Here is a 20699-nt window from a genome sequence, read left to right as displayed (position 1 = left end):
ACAGTCAAGGCACACATCCAGACACGTCTGGTCACTTTTCAGCAGCCATGTGGGTTTGTACAGTAAACACTTAATGCATGTGTATGCAACCACTGACAACTGCAAGATCCTCACCAAAGCGGACACGCCACTCTGCAACCCATACTGGCCACCAGCCTGGGTCAAAAACCTACTACAGCTTAGTATCCACGCACAGGAAGTTGTGTAGGGAGAGTCACAACACGTTTGTGGTGTCAATTACAGAAACCTTGCGCACAAAAGGGGCAGTGTATCCATGATGTCCCAGGAGCAGCTTCACATCTAGCAAAAAGCACAAACCTGTTGAGTTCGCGACTGGCAGCGCCGCAACACAAGGAGAACCATGCCAGAAAATCATCCTCACAACACGCAAGTGGCACACCTGAATAAAAATACATGGTCAAATCATTTTCTGAATATTACATTTATTCAAGGCAATTTTATTTGTGGCAAAAGGGAGTCATGCTTGTAGTTTTCCTCGTAGATAGTTGGAAAATCTTGCGATGATAGAAACAGCTATTTAAACATGGCGGTACAAGGGAAGAGGGTGTTAGTGTTCAATGTGAAACTTTAGGCATGACAAGTAAGACACCGTTGCCCTTCGAATTCACAACTAAATTCCAAATTTGAGGTGATACACTTGTGAAATATATTGTATTTCTTGACGGACATTTTGACTCCAGGCAGCTTTTTCTAACACATTCTACACAGGCCACTTTAGCGGCCATCTTAATGTCAGGCTGAGTATCACGCTCTAATATACAAGCTGCAGGCAAGTGATGCATTAACTTGTGGTGACTACTATATGCTTACAGGAGAAAGAAAGACTGACAGCTTCCCAACGGAAGCCACCTGCAAAGGCAACACAAGCACCACAAGAAAAACAAATGCTTTCCTGTTTGTTTGCGGTACAAGTAAATGTGCTATATTTGTAAGCTGTTACATATAAGTTAAATTATTTGTCAGTTTTAATGGAGTTTTTGCACGCAAATATTTTTTCTTACAAAATAACACCAGGCAAATATAGAAAATCACATCCTTATTTAATTCTTCTTCTAGTAAGACTATTCTTCAATCTTTACTGTTTGCTTAAAATGCAGAATGTGTTGTTTTTTAGTGTGGGGAGCCTTCTTTCAGAGATAGCTTTGACCGGGAGCTGTTTCTGTCCCTAAATTCAGTGCATGTCAAGCAATGCAAAGGAGGCTCTTCCTGGGAGAAGAACAATGTACCTAACAGACAATAGCATCTGTGAGAGAAGAATACTCCTCGGAAGCCCATTCAATCTTCAAAGTATTGATAATAGGTATGCCAACAGTTAACGCTGTCTGTAAGCTGTCCTAAAAACAGTCCAAAAGGAGGCAAGTTATGTTTTGCCAAGGATTTTCCAAGGAATGGCCCTTGGCTGGGAATGCCATGATTTGTCCTACATTTCATGCACGCTTCTGGCAAAGGACTAAGTCTGTACAGGTCATTGTCGCTTCAGAAAAAAACACAGTATGGAAACCGTCCTCCTCGCCACAACAGAAGACATCCGCACCCTACTGGACAAAGGAGAAACAGTAACCCTCATCCTCCTCGACCTCTCAGCGGTGTTCGACACAGTCCAGTCATCTCACCGCAACCTAATACGCGGACTCCACGATGCAGGGATCCAGGACAAGGCCCTCGACTGGATCTGCTCCTTCCTCTCCGGCAGAACGCAGCGGGTCAGACTCCTCCCTTTTCCTCTCGGACCCTACACCAACCACCTGCGCAGACCCCCGGGGGTCCTCCCTCAGCCCTACACTCTTCAACGTCTACGTGGCTCCGCTCGCCCCCATCGTCAGAACCTACGAACTCAACATTGTGTCATATGCAGACGACATCCAACTCATCCTCTCCCTATCCAACGAACACCGCCAGACACAACTTTCGAGAAGGCAAGGAAGCCATCTCCAAATGGATGAAAAACAGCTGCCTACAACTAAACACCAACAAAACAGAAGTACTCATCATGGGCCTAAACCCCGATGCCTGGAACGACACCCCCATGGACCACGCATGCAACCTGGGAATCATCCTGGACTCCAAGCTCAAAATGGACCGCAAGATCACCTTCGCCTCGTCCTCCTGCTTCCACACCCTTCCCCTCCTGCGTAAGACCTTCAAATGGATCCTCCTCAGAAAGACCGTCACTAATGCCCTCTACGAATAACAAAAACCTCACCCGCAAGCTACAGAACATCCAGAACACCGCCGCAAGGCTGGTCCTCAACTAGCCAAGACACTGCCACATCTCCCAGCACTTGCGCACACTCCACTGGCTTCCCATCGAGGCTAGAGTCACCTTCAAGATGCTCACCCACGCACGGAAGGTCCTCCACGACACCGGACCGGCATACCTGAGCAGCCGACTCAAATTCCATGCACCCCAAATGACCCTACGATCAGCCCAGCTCTCCTATGCCGTGGTCCCCCACACCAGAAAGACCAGATCGGGAAGCCGCTCCTTCTCCTTCCTCGCGACCAGAGCCTAAAATTCCCTTCCGCTCCACCTCAGACAGACGACATTGCTCCCCATCTTCGCAAGAAACCTCAAAACCTGGCTCTTCGACAGACCCCCTCCTTGATAGACTGGAACCTGCACCCCCCCAGCGCCTTGAGACCCTTAAGGGTAGGTAGTCACGCTTAACGAACGCCTGATTGATTGATTGACGCTTACCTGTGCTGAGGGCAGGTGGTGGAAACGGCCTGCAATGGGTTCAGCCCTTCTGTATCCTTTGAGTGGCCTGCCTGCGCATTATTACTGGGACAGAGGAGAAAAGGGCCTCGAAAGACAAGCATTAGGGATGCACATTTATCACAAGGAGTGTCCAAAACAAATGGCTAGGAGATCACCCCATGAACGCTTCCCCACCACGGATACATCCTTCACAACCCTAGTACAGACACTAATAGTGCAACAGGCCCACCCGGTCAGTATTCGAGCCCTTCACCCACCCCCAGTGATGTTATGTTATGTGTATTTGTAAAGCGCACTATCACGCGCGAGGGTATCCTGGTGTTGAGTGGACGATCCCACTGGAGGATGCCAGAAGGGCCAACAAGTGTACATGCAGTCTACCCGGAATGCAGGAGAGGGCGCTATGTACCATCTCACGAGTGACGTGGTGGATGACCTCTGCTACATGAGCCAATAGGAGTTGCCGAGAGAAGGTGCAGGCAGCTCTCTATGCCGGGCACACACCGCACAAGGCACATGGCCCTGTCCTTGCATTTCGAGCAGCAGGATTTCATGGAAGGAGGTTCTGGCTGTCGAGTAATTCTCTGAAGAACAGATATGAACATTTTCAGAGAACTCATTCAAGCTGCAGCCATCTGCCAGCTGTTCCAAGGATGTTGAACAACTTTCTCTGAATCATAATTCCTCATCTACAGCAAATTGTACCAGAGACACAGCATGATAATTACACAGCTCGACAATTCCACTGCCAGACAAGCTTCTAGGAGTGTTGGATCTGATACCTTGGAGCCTCTTTCATGTAAAACAAATCTGCTTTCACAATGTCTGTGCCTAACTAGTGAAAATATTTTCTAAATGCATGTCGGGTGACCGGCCGCCTGCTGTGCAGTTAATGGAGAACAGCCGACTATTCGCCGCTGAGCTCCAGTCTTTGCCTGTCAGCGTCACCCCGCACGTGCCCAACCCCCTGCAGCGCATGGCTGTCGGCTTAGCACCGTAAGGGGATGGTCCCAACCCCCCCTTGATTTATAGCCGTGGATTCACCACGATTCTCCAGGGAGATGCACTGGGCGTTGCGGTGAATCCGCAAAGCCAAGTAAACGCAAAAATATATATATATTTTGACCCCAAAGTACCCTTATCCTGCCCCCTTAAATCCTATTTCATTTTCTTATCTATTACTTGAAAACTGAGTCCAGGAGCAGTAAGATGAGAGAGAGAGAGAGAGAGAGAGAGAGAGAGAGAGAGAGAGAGAGAGAGATCAATGTAACATAAATATCTTTTCATGAGTTCCTTAGAATGAACAAGTTATATATAAATATAACATGTCTGTACTCCCCTTTTCTAGATATATGTGTGGTCCCAGCAGATGGGGTCCCTAAGGCCTAAAGATGCTTGGGGAGGGAGCCACACAGCTCCCTATTCCTTCATTTAAATAAGTGGCCCCGGGGGCCATTCCCCATGCATTTTCAATAGACTTCTTTAAGACAGGCAACAACAAAAAACTGCTAAACGAAATTACACCAAATTTGGCAGGAAGCTAGATCTTGGTATGCAGATTGTGATGTTTGTGATTTGGTGTAAATCCATTCAGTAACTTTTGAGACATTAAGGGTAAATAATAATTCTATAACTGGACGGTTGGGTCCTCAAGAGGCTTGAGACATTCTTGCAGGAGCAACAATTTAAAAATTGAGTGTTCTGATTGTGTCAGAGAGATTTATTTTCCTTGGGCCGCCTCAGTCTCGCGAGAGTCAGACTCCTGTGGGAGCGAGAGAATTACAAGTTCTGGCAAAACTCCGCCAACTGCTGAGTGGCAGAGTTTTTTGGCGTCCACGTGCAGCTTGCCAACAGTGAGTTGGCAAGCGTAAACGAGAATTGGCGCCCCCTAGCAAGATTTTTTTAACACGGGTTGTCGCGACCATTCACTGTGAGAAAGCAGCATTGAACTAGAAAATTTCCTAGAGTGGCAGCAAAGAAGCAGCACCCTCTGGTCCGCCACGTTGGGCTGTTTGCGGTGATTTTGCAGCACGGAACAAGCTCCTGAAGTTAAAAATCAGCACAAGCAGAGCAACGTGCTGATTCTGTCCACTCTCGTAACTCTTCGGTATCTCGCAGAGCTCCGCGGGAGTCGACGGAATGCGCGGAGCTCTGTGAGATTCTGAAGAGTTACGCGTGAGGGCAGAATCAGCACATCGCTCTGCTTGCTTTGATTTTTAGTACCGGGAGCTTATTACGTGCCCTACAAGGCATGGAGAGGAGGGTCTCTGTCGACCCCTCCCCTTTTAACTTATAAGTACGGCCCTGGGGGGGATCCACAGGGCCTAAAGATGGTCAGGGAGGGGGGCCATGTGGTATGGGGTCCCAGTACCACGTCTTATGGCCAACCCCCCATCGCACATGGCTGAGGCCGTGTGCAGTGTGGGATGGGCTGCCGTTCATGGAGTTGGCCACAAGGCCAGGCTGCAGGACAGGCCTTATGGCTAACCCTCTACAGTGCACGGGCGAAGGCTGTGAAGAGCGTGGTGTTGGCTGCATGTGGGGGGTTGGTCGGAGCGCCTGGCCGCAGGCCAGTTCCTGTGGCCAACCCCCCACCAAGCACGACCGAAAGCTGTGCGCAGTGTGGGGTTGGCTGCCTTTACAGGGGTGGGCCGCCGAGACTGGTCGCAGGCCAGGCCTTGTGGCCAACCCCCTCTGCTCACGGCCAAAGGCTGTGTGCAGCGGGGGTTGCATTTGTGTATAGTAATTAAATATTACTTAGCTTAAAAAAATTAAAAAATAGAAATTCACTGAAAAAAACAAAGGTTAAAGTAACTTTATAGTAAGGTGAATATGTCAGTGACAACATTAAAGTTTTGAACCTAAAAAACACAGAAATTCCCCAGTTAGAGTTACCAGAGCTAACTATAACTTGTGTCCCGCCATGCACTGCTTATGACCTCACGTATTGCATCGCTCATCGCATGTTCCATGTCATCATTTATGACATCACTGATGACATATCAAATGACATCATTGATGGTATCACTGATGACATCATTGGTGATATCATTCAAGCGCCTTTTGTACACATTGCTCTATAAATGGGTATAGCATCAGAGCTCTGAGTGTAAGTATAAAAAAGCTCCGAAGAATATGAGGCATCATTATTGTCAGCACAGAAACAACAACCCGAGGTGTGGAAAGCCTGGTTCCGTGCCACATTGATCCTATACCTGAAACTTCACAGATAGCATAGTTCACATTGATAATCAATCACAGATATATGGGAAACCCTCATTGCACATGGTGTTCGATATGTAAGCAACTACGCAGAGAAAGCAAAGTTCCTAAAAACACTGAACGTCTGTTCCAAAACGAATGCCCTACTACAGACAGCTTTTAAGTGTATCAAACCGCTGGCAGTCAGCAAACCTTTAATGAGAAATGAAGTTGATATGAGTAGAGAAGTGGGCACTGCAAACAGTACTCAGTCTATGGAGAGACTTTACTCTGCACCAGACTGTTTGCAGACAGTGATACTCTCGTGAGAAATTCACTATGAATATTAAAAAGTATCTCCAAAGAAGAGAGTACACTCTATGCAACACTTGGCAACAAGCCCACCAGTCGCTTAAAATAAGCAACGCCTGCAGGTGCTAAAGATGATACCACCGCCAGCCTTCATACTGTGGTGAAAACTTTACAGGGAGCCCGTCTTCTGAAGCAAAACAAGCACACGTACATCGCTTAATACCTGGCAGACACAATCTTCTATGGTAAATAGAAAATGTCACGCAGACACGATTCTGACTAATAACTCAAGGACGCTCAAAATACTTAGTATGTAGAATATTTGCCCTGCTAGAAACGTTTTCTACAGTACCAAAACGTGTGCGGAACATAATAACCACAAATCATCAACAGTCACCTGCACACAGAGTTACTCTTGAATACAAGATTTTTAACGTGTTCAATACCTCTACACACCTATGACGCATTAGAAGCACATACATTTTGTAAACAGTTGCACATGCTGTACAAAATCGGTAAAAATTCTAAATGATAATTTAAAAAAAAATTACAAATAAAGTAATTCAGTCTTTGCATCCAAGATTTTGACACAATCAACATAAATGATGCTTTGAGAGGTGAAGAAATAAATTTACTACAAATTAAAAAATAAAATTAATATATAATGTATTACTATGTTAAATGTTAATGCAGGTTTGTGGTCCGTTGTTACAGTGGTAGTCCTAGATGTATGGGATTTAGAGAAATGTGTTTTATTTACTTTTAATTAAAAGAAATAATATTTAATTTTTTTATTAATTTCAAATGAATTTTCATATAATGTACTATTACTTTGTGTTTGGTGAGTTCTGCCGGTAGTGGCGTTCTCCACAAACAGGTGCAAAGTTAATAATAGTAAATGTTCAGTTGTAAATTCAGTCGCGGGTGTCCACCACCTGATTTGAGGGACAGAGACTTATAAGGTTACATCTGGGTGTACATCTAGATATGGAAAAGGTGAATTCCATCTGTGAGGACATTTGTACCTGGGTGTAGATCTGCCCTGAGGAAATCTACACCGGCAAACGTACCTCTGTGAATAGAGCCTAGTGTTTTTGACAACTTGACAAAGCACCGCCTTACCTTACACATTTTCATCTAAGCAAGTTTGAATGTTGTCACATTACCTATGAAATGCTCTTTAATGTAAACAAATCCGTCCCCATTAACACTCAGTAAAAACATTAAACATATAAGTCCTCTTGTAGGAGAATGTGTAATAAACAAGCATACTGGACATATTAAACTATAGTTACGCGGAACAAAAAATCCTTTCATCATATTTTACACTTTGAGCATCTGTTTATTTAAACTTGCTGGGATACAATTGTCATTAATTTCAGAAAATGTGGATTCTTTTCCACTCAGAATTAAAGATTGTTGACAAAAGTAGTCCCTGTGTATGGAGTATTGTCCACCCCCTCTAATGGCGGGCAATTAGTCTTAAACCTGTTCTTATCCAAAATGAGAGTCGTGATCAAACCATATGGAACTCGAGTGTGCAAACCCAGACCCCGCGTAGAAGCCCCGGGTGATAGGGTCTGGGGTCTCCAACCAGGAGTCCTGAAGTAGTGCTAATGTAGGTGGCCTGAATCATATTCTGACCAATAGTCATCTAGCTTTTCACGACAAACCTTCTCCTATGCGCGCTTCCACTCTCCCCAAACCCTGGATGGAATGTGTATTGTTCAAAGGTACCACGACCCGCCTGAGCACAGAGGTGTGGGCCTTTTGTATGTCAGAAACGATAAACACTGTGTTCTAAATGTCACTTGCAAAAACATCTTCCAGTTGGGTGAAGATTTTCCATTATGGACTACAATGGGCGATAATATGATTCATAATTAGGATGCAATAGTTTTGCCAGACAATATTTAGTACTCAATATTCTGGTAACAAACCCTTTAAACAGCACATGAAATATCACAAGTGTATTGATTAGTCAGGCAAATGGGTCAGGCACATTTTAATTTAGAATATTTTAGACACAGCATAGCAATGGAATGCTGATTCTAGAGATAAACATTTTTTCACATCACTCAAACCAGGCAATGAACATTTTCCTATTAGAGCTCAAGCTTCAAAGGACAAAGTCTTTACAAATACTATCGATTCCAGGACAATCATCAATAATCATAAAGCTGGGAGCACGGAAGGAAAGTTTATACCTTGACAGACCTACAGCATTTTCAATACATCAAATCCAATCTAGAAGACGTTTTGAGAACCCAAAAGTGTACCCCTTTAAACAACGATTTCCTGAGCAGCGATCCCTCGTGGTGTTGGTTTAAGATACAAGACAAGTAGGAGTGTGGGTGTTTTAATATGAAGCTCAACATTTCTGAGATATGCTTATTCGCACATATTTGAGAATTGCTTTATTCTCATGCAATCATAATATGATCAGCTCGATGACATTTGAAATATTATTTGCAAATGATCTGGTTTGGAGTTTTCATGAATTCACAGTTTATCTTTAGTTTCAATACAGAAAAGATTCTTCCAATTCAAATAATACATGCTTTGAATTCCACTGTGTACAACTGTAGTCCCAAAAATAAACAATTCTGTCAATGCACGCCAATACTGAAGAGCCGTGATAGGTGAATGTAGTACGAGCCAACCTTGAATTGGGAACACCGGTTCAAAATAAGCAGGATGAATGTTGAAGGCAGACAGCCTTCCCATAGCCACTGATGTGTGTCCATTTTCGCAATAAATTCCTGTTTGTTTCTAATAACCTCCGTAAGTTAGTTACTGTTTACGTGACTAACTTTGTTCTATTCACTCACCAAACCATCTACCAGTAGTTATACGTGTATTTAACTTAGGGAGATCTAAATCACAACAGACAGGGCAGCAAATATGAAAAAACTACAATTCCAGAGCCTAGACACCAAGACGTCGTGAAATAAAAGCCACCACATGTCAAATCAGACAAGGTTTGTATCCTAGGAGCCTGTACAAATTAAGCAGACAGCTCAGAAAGTTATAAAAAATAACATCGTGAAAGGAAAAGTATACTCTAAAAATCCTAAAAATATCGATAACCTCTGGTGATATGGAATGTGTGAAACAGGCCACGCCCCATTCAATGCAACCAGAACCGGAACAGGTTTCCTTTGCCATCTGCTGGCAGTGTCACCCGGCGAGCTGTCCTCAGAGTCAGACACCATGACAATATGTTGAATATTTGACCACTGTTATTGCACCCTGGCCTGTTGCCTAAGTGTGACACCCTATAGAGGGGTGTGTTTGTGTGTGTAGGGTGTGCACCATGTTTTCCAGATATCATGTGATTCGTGAGTAGGGACGTCCTGGTTGACATGAAGCTGATGGTTTGATAGAGTGGAGTTTGTAAACATTGGATCTGGCGTGTTACCCCCTATATGTGTGAGGGCTTTAACCAACGGGTTCACTCCAAGGGCTTACATCGACGCATAGGTATTTGGCACCATCTGATATTTGGGGGGAACCCTGAGTGCTTAAAATCGCACGCTGGCAGAATTCTGTAGGATTCTTGTTGCATGCAGAGGGCCAAGTTCAGGATCTGATAAAAGTGCTTACACAGCCAAGCTTCAGATGAGTCACTGACACCACAAACAATATTTCAAGAACTAATTGCATGATCAAATGTAAGGCCCCCAGATGTCTCCTCCATGAGACTGGGATCTTGGGGCAGGGCAATGTAAAGGAGTGTATGGAGACCCTACTTGAAAGGGCTGTATGGTTCCAAAGTTTGCAAGCCTCCCCTGAAACTGAAAGAGCCTGTCCTGTCCCTGGCTCTAACGAGGAAAGGGCCGAAGCCTCCCTTGAAAGACCCTTCTCTGTCCTGGCTCTAATGAAGAAAGGACAGGAGCCTCCCCTGAAACTGAAAGACCCTGTCCTGTCCCTGGCTCTAATGATGAAAGGACAGAAGCCCCCCCTGACACTGAAAGACCCTGATCTGTCCCTGGCTCTAATGATGAAAGGACAGAAGCCCCCCCCCCTGACACTGAAAGAGCCTGTCCTGTCCCTGGCTCTAATGATGAAAGGACAGAAGCCCCCCCCCCCTGACACTGAAAGAGTCTGTCCTGTCCCTGGCTCTAACGATGAAAGGGCAGAAGCCTCCCTTGAAAGACCCTGTCCTCTCCCTGGCTCTAATGATGAAAGGACAGAAGCCCCCCTCCCCTGACACTGAAAGAGCCTGTCCTGTCCCTGGCTCTAATGAGGAAAGGACAGAAGCCTCCCTTGAAAGACCCTTCTCTGTCCTGGCTCTAATGATGAAAGGACAGAAGCCCCCCCCTGACACTGAAAGAGTCTGTCCTGTCCCTGGCTCTAATGATGAAAGGACAGAAGCCCCCCCCCCCTGTCACTGAAAGAGCCTGTCCTGTCCCTGGCTCTAACGATGAAAGGGCAGAAGCCTCCCTTGAAAGACCCTGTCCTCTCCCTGGCTCTAATGATGAAAGGACAGAAGCCCCCCCCCTGACACTGAAAGAGCCTGTCCTGTCCCTGGCTCTAATGAGGAAAGGACAGAAGCCTCCCTTGAAAGACCCTTCTCTGTCCTGGCTCTAATGATGAAAGGACAGAAGCCCCCCCCCCCTGACACTGAAAGAGTCTGTCCTGTCCCTGGCTCTAATGATGAAAGGACAGAAGCCCCCCCCCCTGTCACTGAAAGAGCCTGTCCTGTCCCTGGCTCTAATGATGAAAGGACAGAAGCCCCCCCCCCCTGACACTGAAAGAGCCTGTCCTGTCCCTGGCTCTAACGATGAAAGGACAGAAGCCCCCCCTGAAACTGAAAGACCCTGTCCTCTCCCTGGCTCTAATGATGAAAGGACAGAAGCCCCCCCCCCCCCCTGACACTGAAAGAGCCTGTCCTGTCCCTGGCTCTAATGATGAAAGGACAGAAGCCTCCCTTGAAAGACCCTGTCCTGTCCCTGGCTCTAATGATGAAAGGACAGAAGCCTCCCCTGACTCTGAAAGACCCTGCTCTGTCCCTGGCTCTAATGATGAAAGGACAGAACCCCCCCCCCCCTGACACTGAAAGAGCCTGTCCTGTCCCTGGCTCTAATGATGAAAGGACAGAAGCCTCCCTTGAAAGACCCTGTCCTGTCCCTGGCTCTAATGATGAAAGGACAGAAGCCCCCCCCTGACACTGAAAGACCCTGTCCTGTCCCTGGCTCTAATGATGAAAGGACAGAAGCCTCCCCTGACACTGAAAGACCCTGTCCTGTCCCTGGCTCTAATGATGAAAGGACAGAAGCCCCCCCTGACACTGGAAGACCCTGCTCTGTCCCTGGCTCTAATGATGAAAGGACAGAAGCCCCCCCCGACACTGAAAGAGCCTGTCCTGTCCCTGGCTCTAATGATGAAAGGACAGAAGCATCCCCTGAAACTGAAAGACCCTGCTCTGTCCCTGCCTCTAACGAAGAAAGGACAGGAGCCTCCCCTGAAGCTGAAATACCCTGTCCTGTCCCTGGCTCTAATGATGAAAGGACAGAAGCCCCCCCTGAAGCTGAAAGAGCCTGTCCTGTCCCTGGCTCTAATGATGAAAGGACAGAAGCCCCCCCTGACACTGAAAGAGCCTGCTCTGTCCCTGGCTATAATGATGAAAGGACAGAAGCCCCCCCTGAAGCTGAAAGAGCCTGTCCTGTCCCTGGCTCTAATGATGAAAGGACAGAAGCCTCCCCTGAAAATGAAAGACCCTGCTCTGTCCCTGGCTCTAATGAGGAAAGGACAGTAGCCTCCCCTGACAGTGAAAGAGCCTGTCCTGTCCCTGGCTCTAATGAGGAAAGGACAGAAGCCTCCCCTGACAGTGAAAGAGCCTGTCCAGTCTTTGGCTCTAATGATGAAAGGACAGAAGCCCCCCCCCCCTGTCACTGAAAGAGCCTGTCCTGTCCCTGGCTCTAATGATGAAAGGACAGAAGCCCCCCCCTGACACTGAAAGAGCCTGTCCTGTCCCTGGCTCTAACGATGAAAGGACAGAAGCCCCCCCTGAAACTGAAAGACCCTGTCCTCTCCCTGGCTCTAATGATGAAAGGACAGAAGCCTCCCTTGAAAGACCCTGTCCTGTCCCTGGCTCTAATGATGAAAGGACAGAAGCCCCCCCCTGACACTGAAAGACCCTGTCCTGTCCCTGGCTCTAATGATGAAAGGACAGAAGCCTCCCCTGACACTGAAAGACCCTGTCCTGTCCCTGGCTCTAATGATGAAAGGACAGAAGCCTCCCTTGAAAGACCCTGTCCTGTCCCTGGCTCTAATGATGAAAGGACAGAAGCCTCCCCTGACACTGAAAGACCCTGCTCTGTCCCTGGCTCTAATGATGAAAGGACAGAACACCCCCCCCCCCTGACACTGAAAGAGCCTGTCCTGTCCCTGGCTCTAATGATGAAAGGACAGAAGCCTCCCTTGAAAGACCCTGTCCTGTCCCTGGCTCTAATGATGAAAGGACAGAAGCCCCCCCCTGACACTGAAAGACCCTGTCCTGTCCCTGGCTCTAATGATGAAAGGACAGAAGCCTCCCCTGACACTGAAAGACCCTGTCCTGTCCCTGGCTCTAATGATGAAAGGACAGAAGCCCCCCCTGACACTGAAAGACCCTGCTCTGTCCCTGGCTCTAATGATGAAAGGACAGAAGCCCCCCCCTGACACTGAAGAGCCTGTCCTGTCCCTGGCTCTAATGATGAAAGGACAGAAGCCTCCCCTGAAACTGAAAGACCCTGTCCTGTCCCTGGCTCTAATGATGAAAGGACAGAAGCCTCCCCTGACACTGAAAGACCCTGTCCTGTCCCTGGCTCTAATGATGAAAGGACAGAAGCCCCCCCCCTGACACTGAAAGAGCCTGTCCTGTCCCTGGCTCTAATGATGAAACGACAGAAGCCTCCCCTGACACTGAAAGACCCTGTCCTGTCCCTGGCTCTAATGAGGAAAGGACAGGAGCCTCCCCTGAAACTGAAAGACCCTGCTCTGTCCCTGCCTCTAACGAAGAAAGGACAGGAGCCTCCCCTGAAGCTGAAATACCCTGTCCTGTCCCTGGCTCTAATGATGAAAGGACAGAAGCCCCCCCCCTGAAGCTGAAAGAGCCTGTCCTGTCCCTGGCTCTAATGATGAAAGGACAGAAGCCCCCCCTGACACTGAAAGAGCCTGCTCTGTCCCTGGCTCTAATGATGAAAGGACAGAAGCCCCCCCTGAAGCTGAAAGAGCCTGTCCTGTCCCTGGCTCTAATGATGAAAGGACAGAAGCCTCCCCTGAAAATGAAAGACCCTGCTCTGTCCCTGGCTCTAATGAGGAAAGGACAGGAGCCTCCCCTGAAGCTGAAATACCCTGTCCTGTCCCTGGCTCTAATGATGAAAGGACAGAAGCCCCCCCTGAAGCTGAAAGACCCTGTCCTGTCCCTGGCTCTAACGATGAAAGGACAGTAGCCTCCCCTGACAGTGAAAGAGCCTGTCCTGTCCCTGGCTCTAATGAGGAAAGGACAGAAGCCTCCCCTGACAGTGAAAGAGCCTGTCCAGTCTTTGGCTCTAATGATGAAAGGACAGAAGCCCCCCCTGAAGCTGAAAGAGCCTGTCCTGTCCCTGGCTCTAATGATGAAAGGACAGAAGCCTCCCCTGAAAATGAAAGACCCTGCTCTGTCCCTGGCTCTAATGAGGAAAGGACAGGAGCCTCCCCTGAAGCTGAAATACCCTGTCCTGTCCCTGGCTCTAATGATGAAAGGACAGAAGCCCCCCCTGAAGCTGAAAGAGCCTGTCCTGTCCCTGGCTCTAATGATGAAAGGACAGAAGCCTCCCTTGAAAGACCCTGTCCTGTCCCTGGCTCTAATGATGAAAGGACAGGGAAGAGCTGATCGGCTGCAGGTTGCACTAAATGTTCAGGAGTACTTTGGACAAATGAGGCAGAACAAAGTCCAGATTGTCTTCAGTAACTTCAGGATGAGAATCGGGTTTAAAATCTCCTGCAATGCACGCTGGGGGACTCTCTTTCTTTTTTCACCATTCTTTGGGTTTCTCTAAATAGAATAGGCGAGTTCCTTTTTAGCAATCAAATTTATATTAATTGATTTATTTTTTCAGGAGCTGGCTCTGAAATCTGGTCTATTGGCCTAAAGGCAGAACACACCTACTGCTAGCGGAGTTAGAGGAATCTGTTACAACTGTGTGGATTTTAAGATCAAGCGGCTATCAACTGTAAGTTACTTAGGAGTTTCTCGCTTGCCCTTTTCCCACAGCATTCATGAATATACTGTTTGCGTCAGTCGTTCATGTGGAATGTTAGACTCTGATTGGCGACGTAAGCCTGCTCTGATATTCATTAGTTGCAGGAAAATGTGCAAAATGTTTCGTTCGATTGTTTTCTGGGTCTCGCATAGTTTTCTTAGGCTCTTCGGTTTGGGTTTAGGGCGTTCTACAGTCTGGCAGCCACAGACGCGTGGGATCCCAAGAACCTGCCACCATAGCTCAGCATTTGAAGCTTCATTGGGTGATTCTGTTTGGAGCCATCGAGCAATCCTTCCTGTTGGTGCACAGCGGGGGGCGAGAGAGCAGGCGCTTCCACAGCCTTTCTCCGGGGGGCTTTGAGAGACCCGCAGAGCACCTAAAACTTGATTCCTGCTTCAGTCTGGAGCCAACGGGGCACCTTCAGTGGGGTCTGATTTACTCCGATGTGCAAAGGACGAGGCACATTTTAACTTCCAGGTTTTGCAAACAGTGGGCCCTGTCCATGAATGTTTTAAGTAACCTCTATAGATGGCCTTTCAATAGTGTGAGCATGTCGGGGCAAATGCTTTTTCGGGATCCCCTTGATGATCCGTTTAGAGGAGACGGGGATCTTTCAGAGGAAGACTAGTTCCCCCTGACTCTTGAATCCCTGCATTGACATCGGGCATGAAGGAGCGCGTGGCCTCTAAGAGGACCCCCCTCATCTTCAAACAAGATGGAGCGTGCCAAGGCCTGGCGGGGTTCCTCCTAGCACCTCCATGTTGGGTTTGTCTTCTTTCATGGAAGGTGACCTCTCCCACATCCACTGTAATTTGTGATCCGGAAATGAGGTCATGTTACACTGTCATTCAGGGATCTGTTCCAGTCTGGAGGTTTTGTGGTAGCCTCTGACAGCTCCTCATCAGTGGGGCGGATTTACCAATGTAGAGTCAGACCTGACTGTATCATATGGGGTGTAAGTGCCCTTCGAGTGTTGTGGAACTTGTGTTATGTATTCTAGGAAGTGCTGACTCTGAAGATCGAAACTGCTAACAAACTTAGAAAGAAATATAAAATGTCTGAGACTGAATAACAAGATGTCTTTGTGTTGTTCTGTTCCCATTAGGTTTCTAGGTTGCATTTTTTAAAACATAATATAAATTAGATATATCTCAATAATGACACCCATGGTTATTATCATATTATGAACATGTTCTCTTAGAATATTCATTTACTCTTTACAGTTTGACCATGTACAGCACCCCGCTGCCTTTTGGCTAGATTCACTCTATGGAAATACCATATACTAATTAATACACTAACTTTATAATATTTGTGATGGAGAAAGCTTATGCCAACTTGAGAAAGTTCTTTTCTGCATGGTCACCTCAGATTCTTTGCCTTGTTATAGACCGTATGTTGTTGGTATTGGGGCCCTTTGCACTGTGACGCAGCTCATCAGTACCACAGCGGGTTTGCTCTGTCCCTAAAACTGTGCTTTAAAACTGGTGTCACCTAATGGATTATTATAACTGTTCAGTAGGGCCAATATGAGTTGGTGGAAATTGCATAAACGTTAAATGCTATAGCTGAGCTGCAGAAGGTATTGAAGCCACCTGCACATATGGCAGGAATGTATGGCTTCAGGGACATTCACTGCGCCCCGGCTGGGACGCAGCTTGAACGCACTGCAGCAAAACCTGCCGGGGAAAGCGCACATGGGGTGTAGAACCTTACGGTGAGTAGTCACGTTTTACAAGCCTTTGATTGATTGATTGATTGATATATTAGCTAAGTCACCCCAAAAGTGTGCCTAATAAGGCCACAGGGTGGAGCCTAATATATAACAAATATGTCATACTGCACTTTGGGAAGGGTACGCCCTCACAGTAAATAACTATCCACAAACTATTTTCACTGTGTAGGTAAAGTTGTATTTTTATAAACAAGCCTAGCTATGGATCAAAGTATTAATTCATATCTCCGTCTGGGAAGATGCTAGAGTATTGTCTACAGCTTATTTTTTGCTTAGTTTAAACAAATCAAAATGAATGGGGAAAGTAGATTTTAATACGTTTACTGGAAAACTAACTTGAAGAAAATGTGCTTTATGCTGCCTGAGAAAACAATCTGTTTAGATCTGACTTTGCACTTGTCTTTCCTTCTGAGACCCCATCCTAGAGGCCTAGGGGCCTTGGCACTTACAAAGTCCAGCTTTGACATGCTTGGAGCTTTCGGCATCATTATTGAACAGCTTCAGTGGGAGCTCAATGATGACAAAGTAACGCACTCCAGGGGGCCCACATCAGCCTCAGCCTTGGAGCTTGTCCCTCTGGTAGACTTTGAACTCAGAAAGGCAGACTAAGTCCCAAGGTAAAACTTTTGACCAGTTTGACCTGCTTGGCTTAGCTCATCTCCACGTCTGTGTGGTTGGCCTGAATTCATGCCTAGGCTTGGGCCAACCAGGAATGGACACTTTACATTGGCACGTTGTATTTTCCAAGTGCCTTTTGCGTATTAAAGATTCTCTATTTTTCTAAATTGCTTTGGGAATAATTTTCAGTTTTTTTCTTGACTTTAACATTGTGTGTACTTCTTCATCTTAAGCTGCACTTCTCTGGGAATCGCCTGCTGCTTGTGCCAGGGCTGGGGCAGAGATGTCCTAAGAATGGTATTTGACCCTAAGGGTGTGTTTATGACATTGGCAGGGTCCCACCCTTCCAAATTAATAACCCAATGTCTGAAACTGATTATCTGTTTCAGAAACACTGACACTTGATGAGAACCCTCAGCTGTAATGTTCATCTGATGTGGCGTGCCCATCAGTAGGAGTTCTAACACACGTGATGTGCAGTGTTCCTGCTGTTTGCTCTTTTCATGTTTAATCTGAATGCAGCTCTGAGAAGGCCTCTCATCACTAGTCTTGCACCCGGTGGTTGAGTTTCCATATCTGATGTCAGGGGAGGGCTGCAGCAAAGGGCTTGACTTCTCTGTCACTCCTGCAGTTCCAGCTCTGATTGCATTGAACAGAAGTCTTCCTTTTGTTTCCATACCTATGATTTTTAAAGAAAGACTCTTACTGTTTACAAGCAAGAACCAATGAAAGCTACTAAAACTGTGTGAGTAAACCAAAGAAGGCATCAATAAGCACCAACAAAGTCAATAAAAGTCAAACTATTCAAATTAAGAAAAAGAAATTAAAATGAAAAATGAAACACCCCATGAAGAATAACAAATACATTGAAAGCAATGGACAAAATGATTGTGTCTCTAAAACATCAAGAGCCAGTACCAAGTAAAACAGAAATAAAGAGAGGACTCACAGTGAGTTCGTGCTCGCTTCCCAGGATCATCACGCGCCGGTTGACGGTGCGCGACACTTTTTCCAGGATGATTTGAACATGCTCCTTGGCTTTTGCCTGCAAGAAAGAGAGGAAGAGGGTTTGGAAGGAGGAAACTGTGCAGTAACAGACAAGGTCAAATCTAAACCTCGAGAACCGACCGCGCTCAAGAAGCATGTTCATCAGAAAGAGCTTGAGAATCCTCCAATGGGCTTTGAGATTGGCCGACCACTGGCACCCCCACCCCAACCTTCAGCCGGAGTTCAGTTGGATTCTAGCATGGAAGGGAGGATTGGCGTACAGGCCATCCACGGACAAGTTCACTGGATACAGGAGAAACGAGACTCTGGGCCTGTTATAGAACCGGGCGGACGAGTTACTCTGTCACAGCGGTGATGGATACCCTGTCATATGAATCCTGTAGGATATAATGAGATTTATATTTTGGAGGATGGGATATCTGTCCAACGGAGTAGCACGTCCGCAAAGGTCCTAAATCAGCCCCTATGTGATTACTGTAGATTCTCATTCGAAGATCCCTATTCCTGCTTGGGGAAGGCACACATGGTCTCTGTGGGAAGGTGAATCTTTGTGCACGCCTCCCTCATGTTTTTGTGACTGACTAGATGGAATATTTTGACTCTGGCCAATGGGAGACTGTTAAACAGCCTTGCACTGTATGCTCTTTAACCTCTGAAATATGTTGTATAAGTTGCATACGCCAAACACCTTGTTTGACTTTTAGGTGAGTTGTTGACAAGCGAGGGGTCTTGTCCAATGAGATAATTCACCTGTATATGTGCCTTGAAGGTTTACAACAAACAAATGATGGACGGAATGCTGACAATGCAGACATTCTCCCCCAGTCAAGAGATCTGGGTTAAATCCATCGTTCTTTTGCCCACTACGCCACCCCAGTTTAGACATGGCCATATGCAAATCAGTCTTGACCCTGTGCCTCATGGGAACAGTCCAGCCCGAACTGCCAAGCCATGTCTTCCCTGGACCGGAATCAAGCATCCTAGGACCGGTTTCTGGCTATCAGCCGTCATCAGCCAGGATAGCTTGACTCCAGTGGCGTAGTGAGCACGGGTCCCTTGAAGGCCCAGGGAGAGGTGCCCAATGTTCAGAAGTGAACTCTACAAGTTGTACTAACTGCAGGAATTGTGCCTTCCTGCAAGGCTGATGGCAGCTTTACATTCAAAGGTCAGGCCATGTGTTTGTAAATAGCAAATTTGCTTCTTTGGGCCTAAGAAGCAGACAAGGGCCCCACCTTTGTGAAATTGTAGTACACACTGCAACTCTCATACATAAACGTGTCTGTGGTATCACGCTCAGCATCTTAGTTTATTCCAAATACTATATTTACATTAGGTTTATTGTAGGTTCCTTTATTATCCTCTTTGGGTAAGCACGCGCGGATGTCGCTCGAAGGTTGATGGCGTCCACAGGCGAGGGGCGGACAGTAGCGCTGTGAGGGAGACACGAAGAGTCGCTGCTGTTCCTGTTCCTTGAGGGCTGATACTACGGATGAAATGCACTTGAAGACAAGGAATTTATTTTATTGATTTGTCTTCGTATAACCACTCACAACAGCCACAAAATATGATATCTAGAAAGTCTGCTTGTTTCTCCCTCACATCTGACCATTCAGCATCCGAGGCCCCTTTGCCAGGGGGTAGTACCCAGCCTCCCATGAACCCAGAGCTCTTGTTGTGAAGAGAGGATGGTTGCCAAGATAGGGATGCTCAAAAACAGGCAGGACGTCTCTCAGAAGTGATCCATGGAGCAGGCTTCTCCCCAGCCCCCCTGGCTCCTCCCACACACAGGGGTTACACAGATGCTGATCGAGCTCAAAGGAAGTTTCTCCTTTCGGTGAACAAAGGCTCTCTAAGTATAAGGAGGACGCCTGCAGGTGGGCTTAGAGAGCTCAGGCAGCCAGCAGGCCTGAGACTCCCTGGCCCAATTTTGAAATTGTGCTTTCTGGGACTGCCTTGCTTGTAATTCGGAGTAAATGTTGAAGATGCATGAAGGGAGCAGTGTATAAACTAGGCCTGGCTATGATCAATGTCTTACATCCATGACCATGGTGTCCAACTGCTCAGAATTGGACCACTGCTTGAATTGTGAGAAACCAAGGAGCGGGCTGATGAGAGAGCATCTTTGCTTCTCGGGGAAAGGGTCTTGGGACCTACAGTTTGCTTTCTCTTGACCCAAGAGCTCTGTAAGGTGCTCTCAAGGGCCGGCGTCCTGAAGTCCACAAAGAGATAGAGGACAAAGAAATGCGGCACCATGAAGGAACCAACCAGCCCAGGTGGAGCTAGACCTTTGGAGCAGCCTTGAAGTAAAGGGCTAGGAAACGTCAACCGCTTCCCTACAACCATGGTCTCACTGGATCCCCAAAAGAACTCCTGAGAGTATGGGGGCACCTGGAGCATCTAGGATCAAAGGATTCAGTGTTTTTTCTGGTAAACTTCAGACTTGCAAATGTTTTGACACCTGAACAAGGTACCAAGCTGAGCCTACAAAGCGGAGACCTCACTGACCACTTTTTAAGGTCTTCCCAACTGGAGCTTTTGAGAATAAAGGTCCAGTCTCATACGGGGCGCAAAAATACATATCTGAACCCCTATCAGCACAAACCACTCATCATTAACTTAAAATCACTCCACTGCTGACCCACCGTCAAGGAGCAGCGCGGGGTTAGCGGGCAAATCTGCAGAATGTATGTGACCTCACGCCATCAAGGGTACGTCATCGACCCAGCCAAGGTCCCATCCACTTTCTGTGACATTTTGTTTAAAAAGTCATCATTCCTGATTAGGCCAGGACGAAAACGAAATAACGTTAGTGTAATTTGCATACTTTCATGAATGTTGCATTACTCTTAGGATG

The 20699-nt window shown here is 46.8% G+C and overlaps 1 protein-coding gene across 1 annotated transcript in view; it reads right to left on the bottom strand.

Annotated features, from left to right (window-relative positions):
• Positions 1 to 20699, bottom strand: part of LOC146863455 (dedicator of cytokinesis protein 2-like) — a 2657619-nt gene that overhangs the window by 1520080 nt on the left and 1116840 nt on the right. Inside the window, exon 28 of the mRNA XM_085642885.1 lies at positions 17787 to 17882. Within this exon, the coding sequence (XP_085499011.1) occupies positions 17787 to 17882 (96 nt within the window). The remainder of the gene's footprint in view (positions 1 to 17786; positions 17883 to 20699) is intronic.

This window comes from Triturus cristatus, chromosome 2_2, assembly GCF_964204655.1.
Source record: "Triturus cristatus chromosome 2_2, aTriCri1.1, whole genome shotgun sequence".
Lineage (NCBI taxonomy): Eukaryota > Metazoa > Chordata > Amphibia > Caudata > Salamandridae > Triturus > Triturus cristatus.
This window is presented reverse-complemented; position numbering and strand designations above follow the sequence as displayed.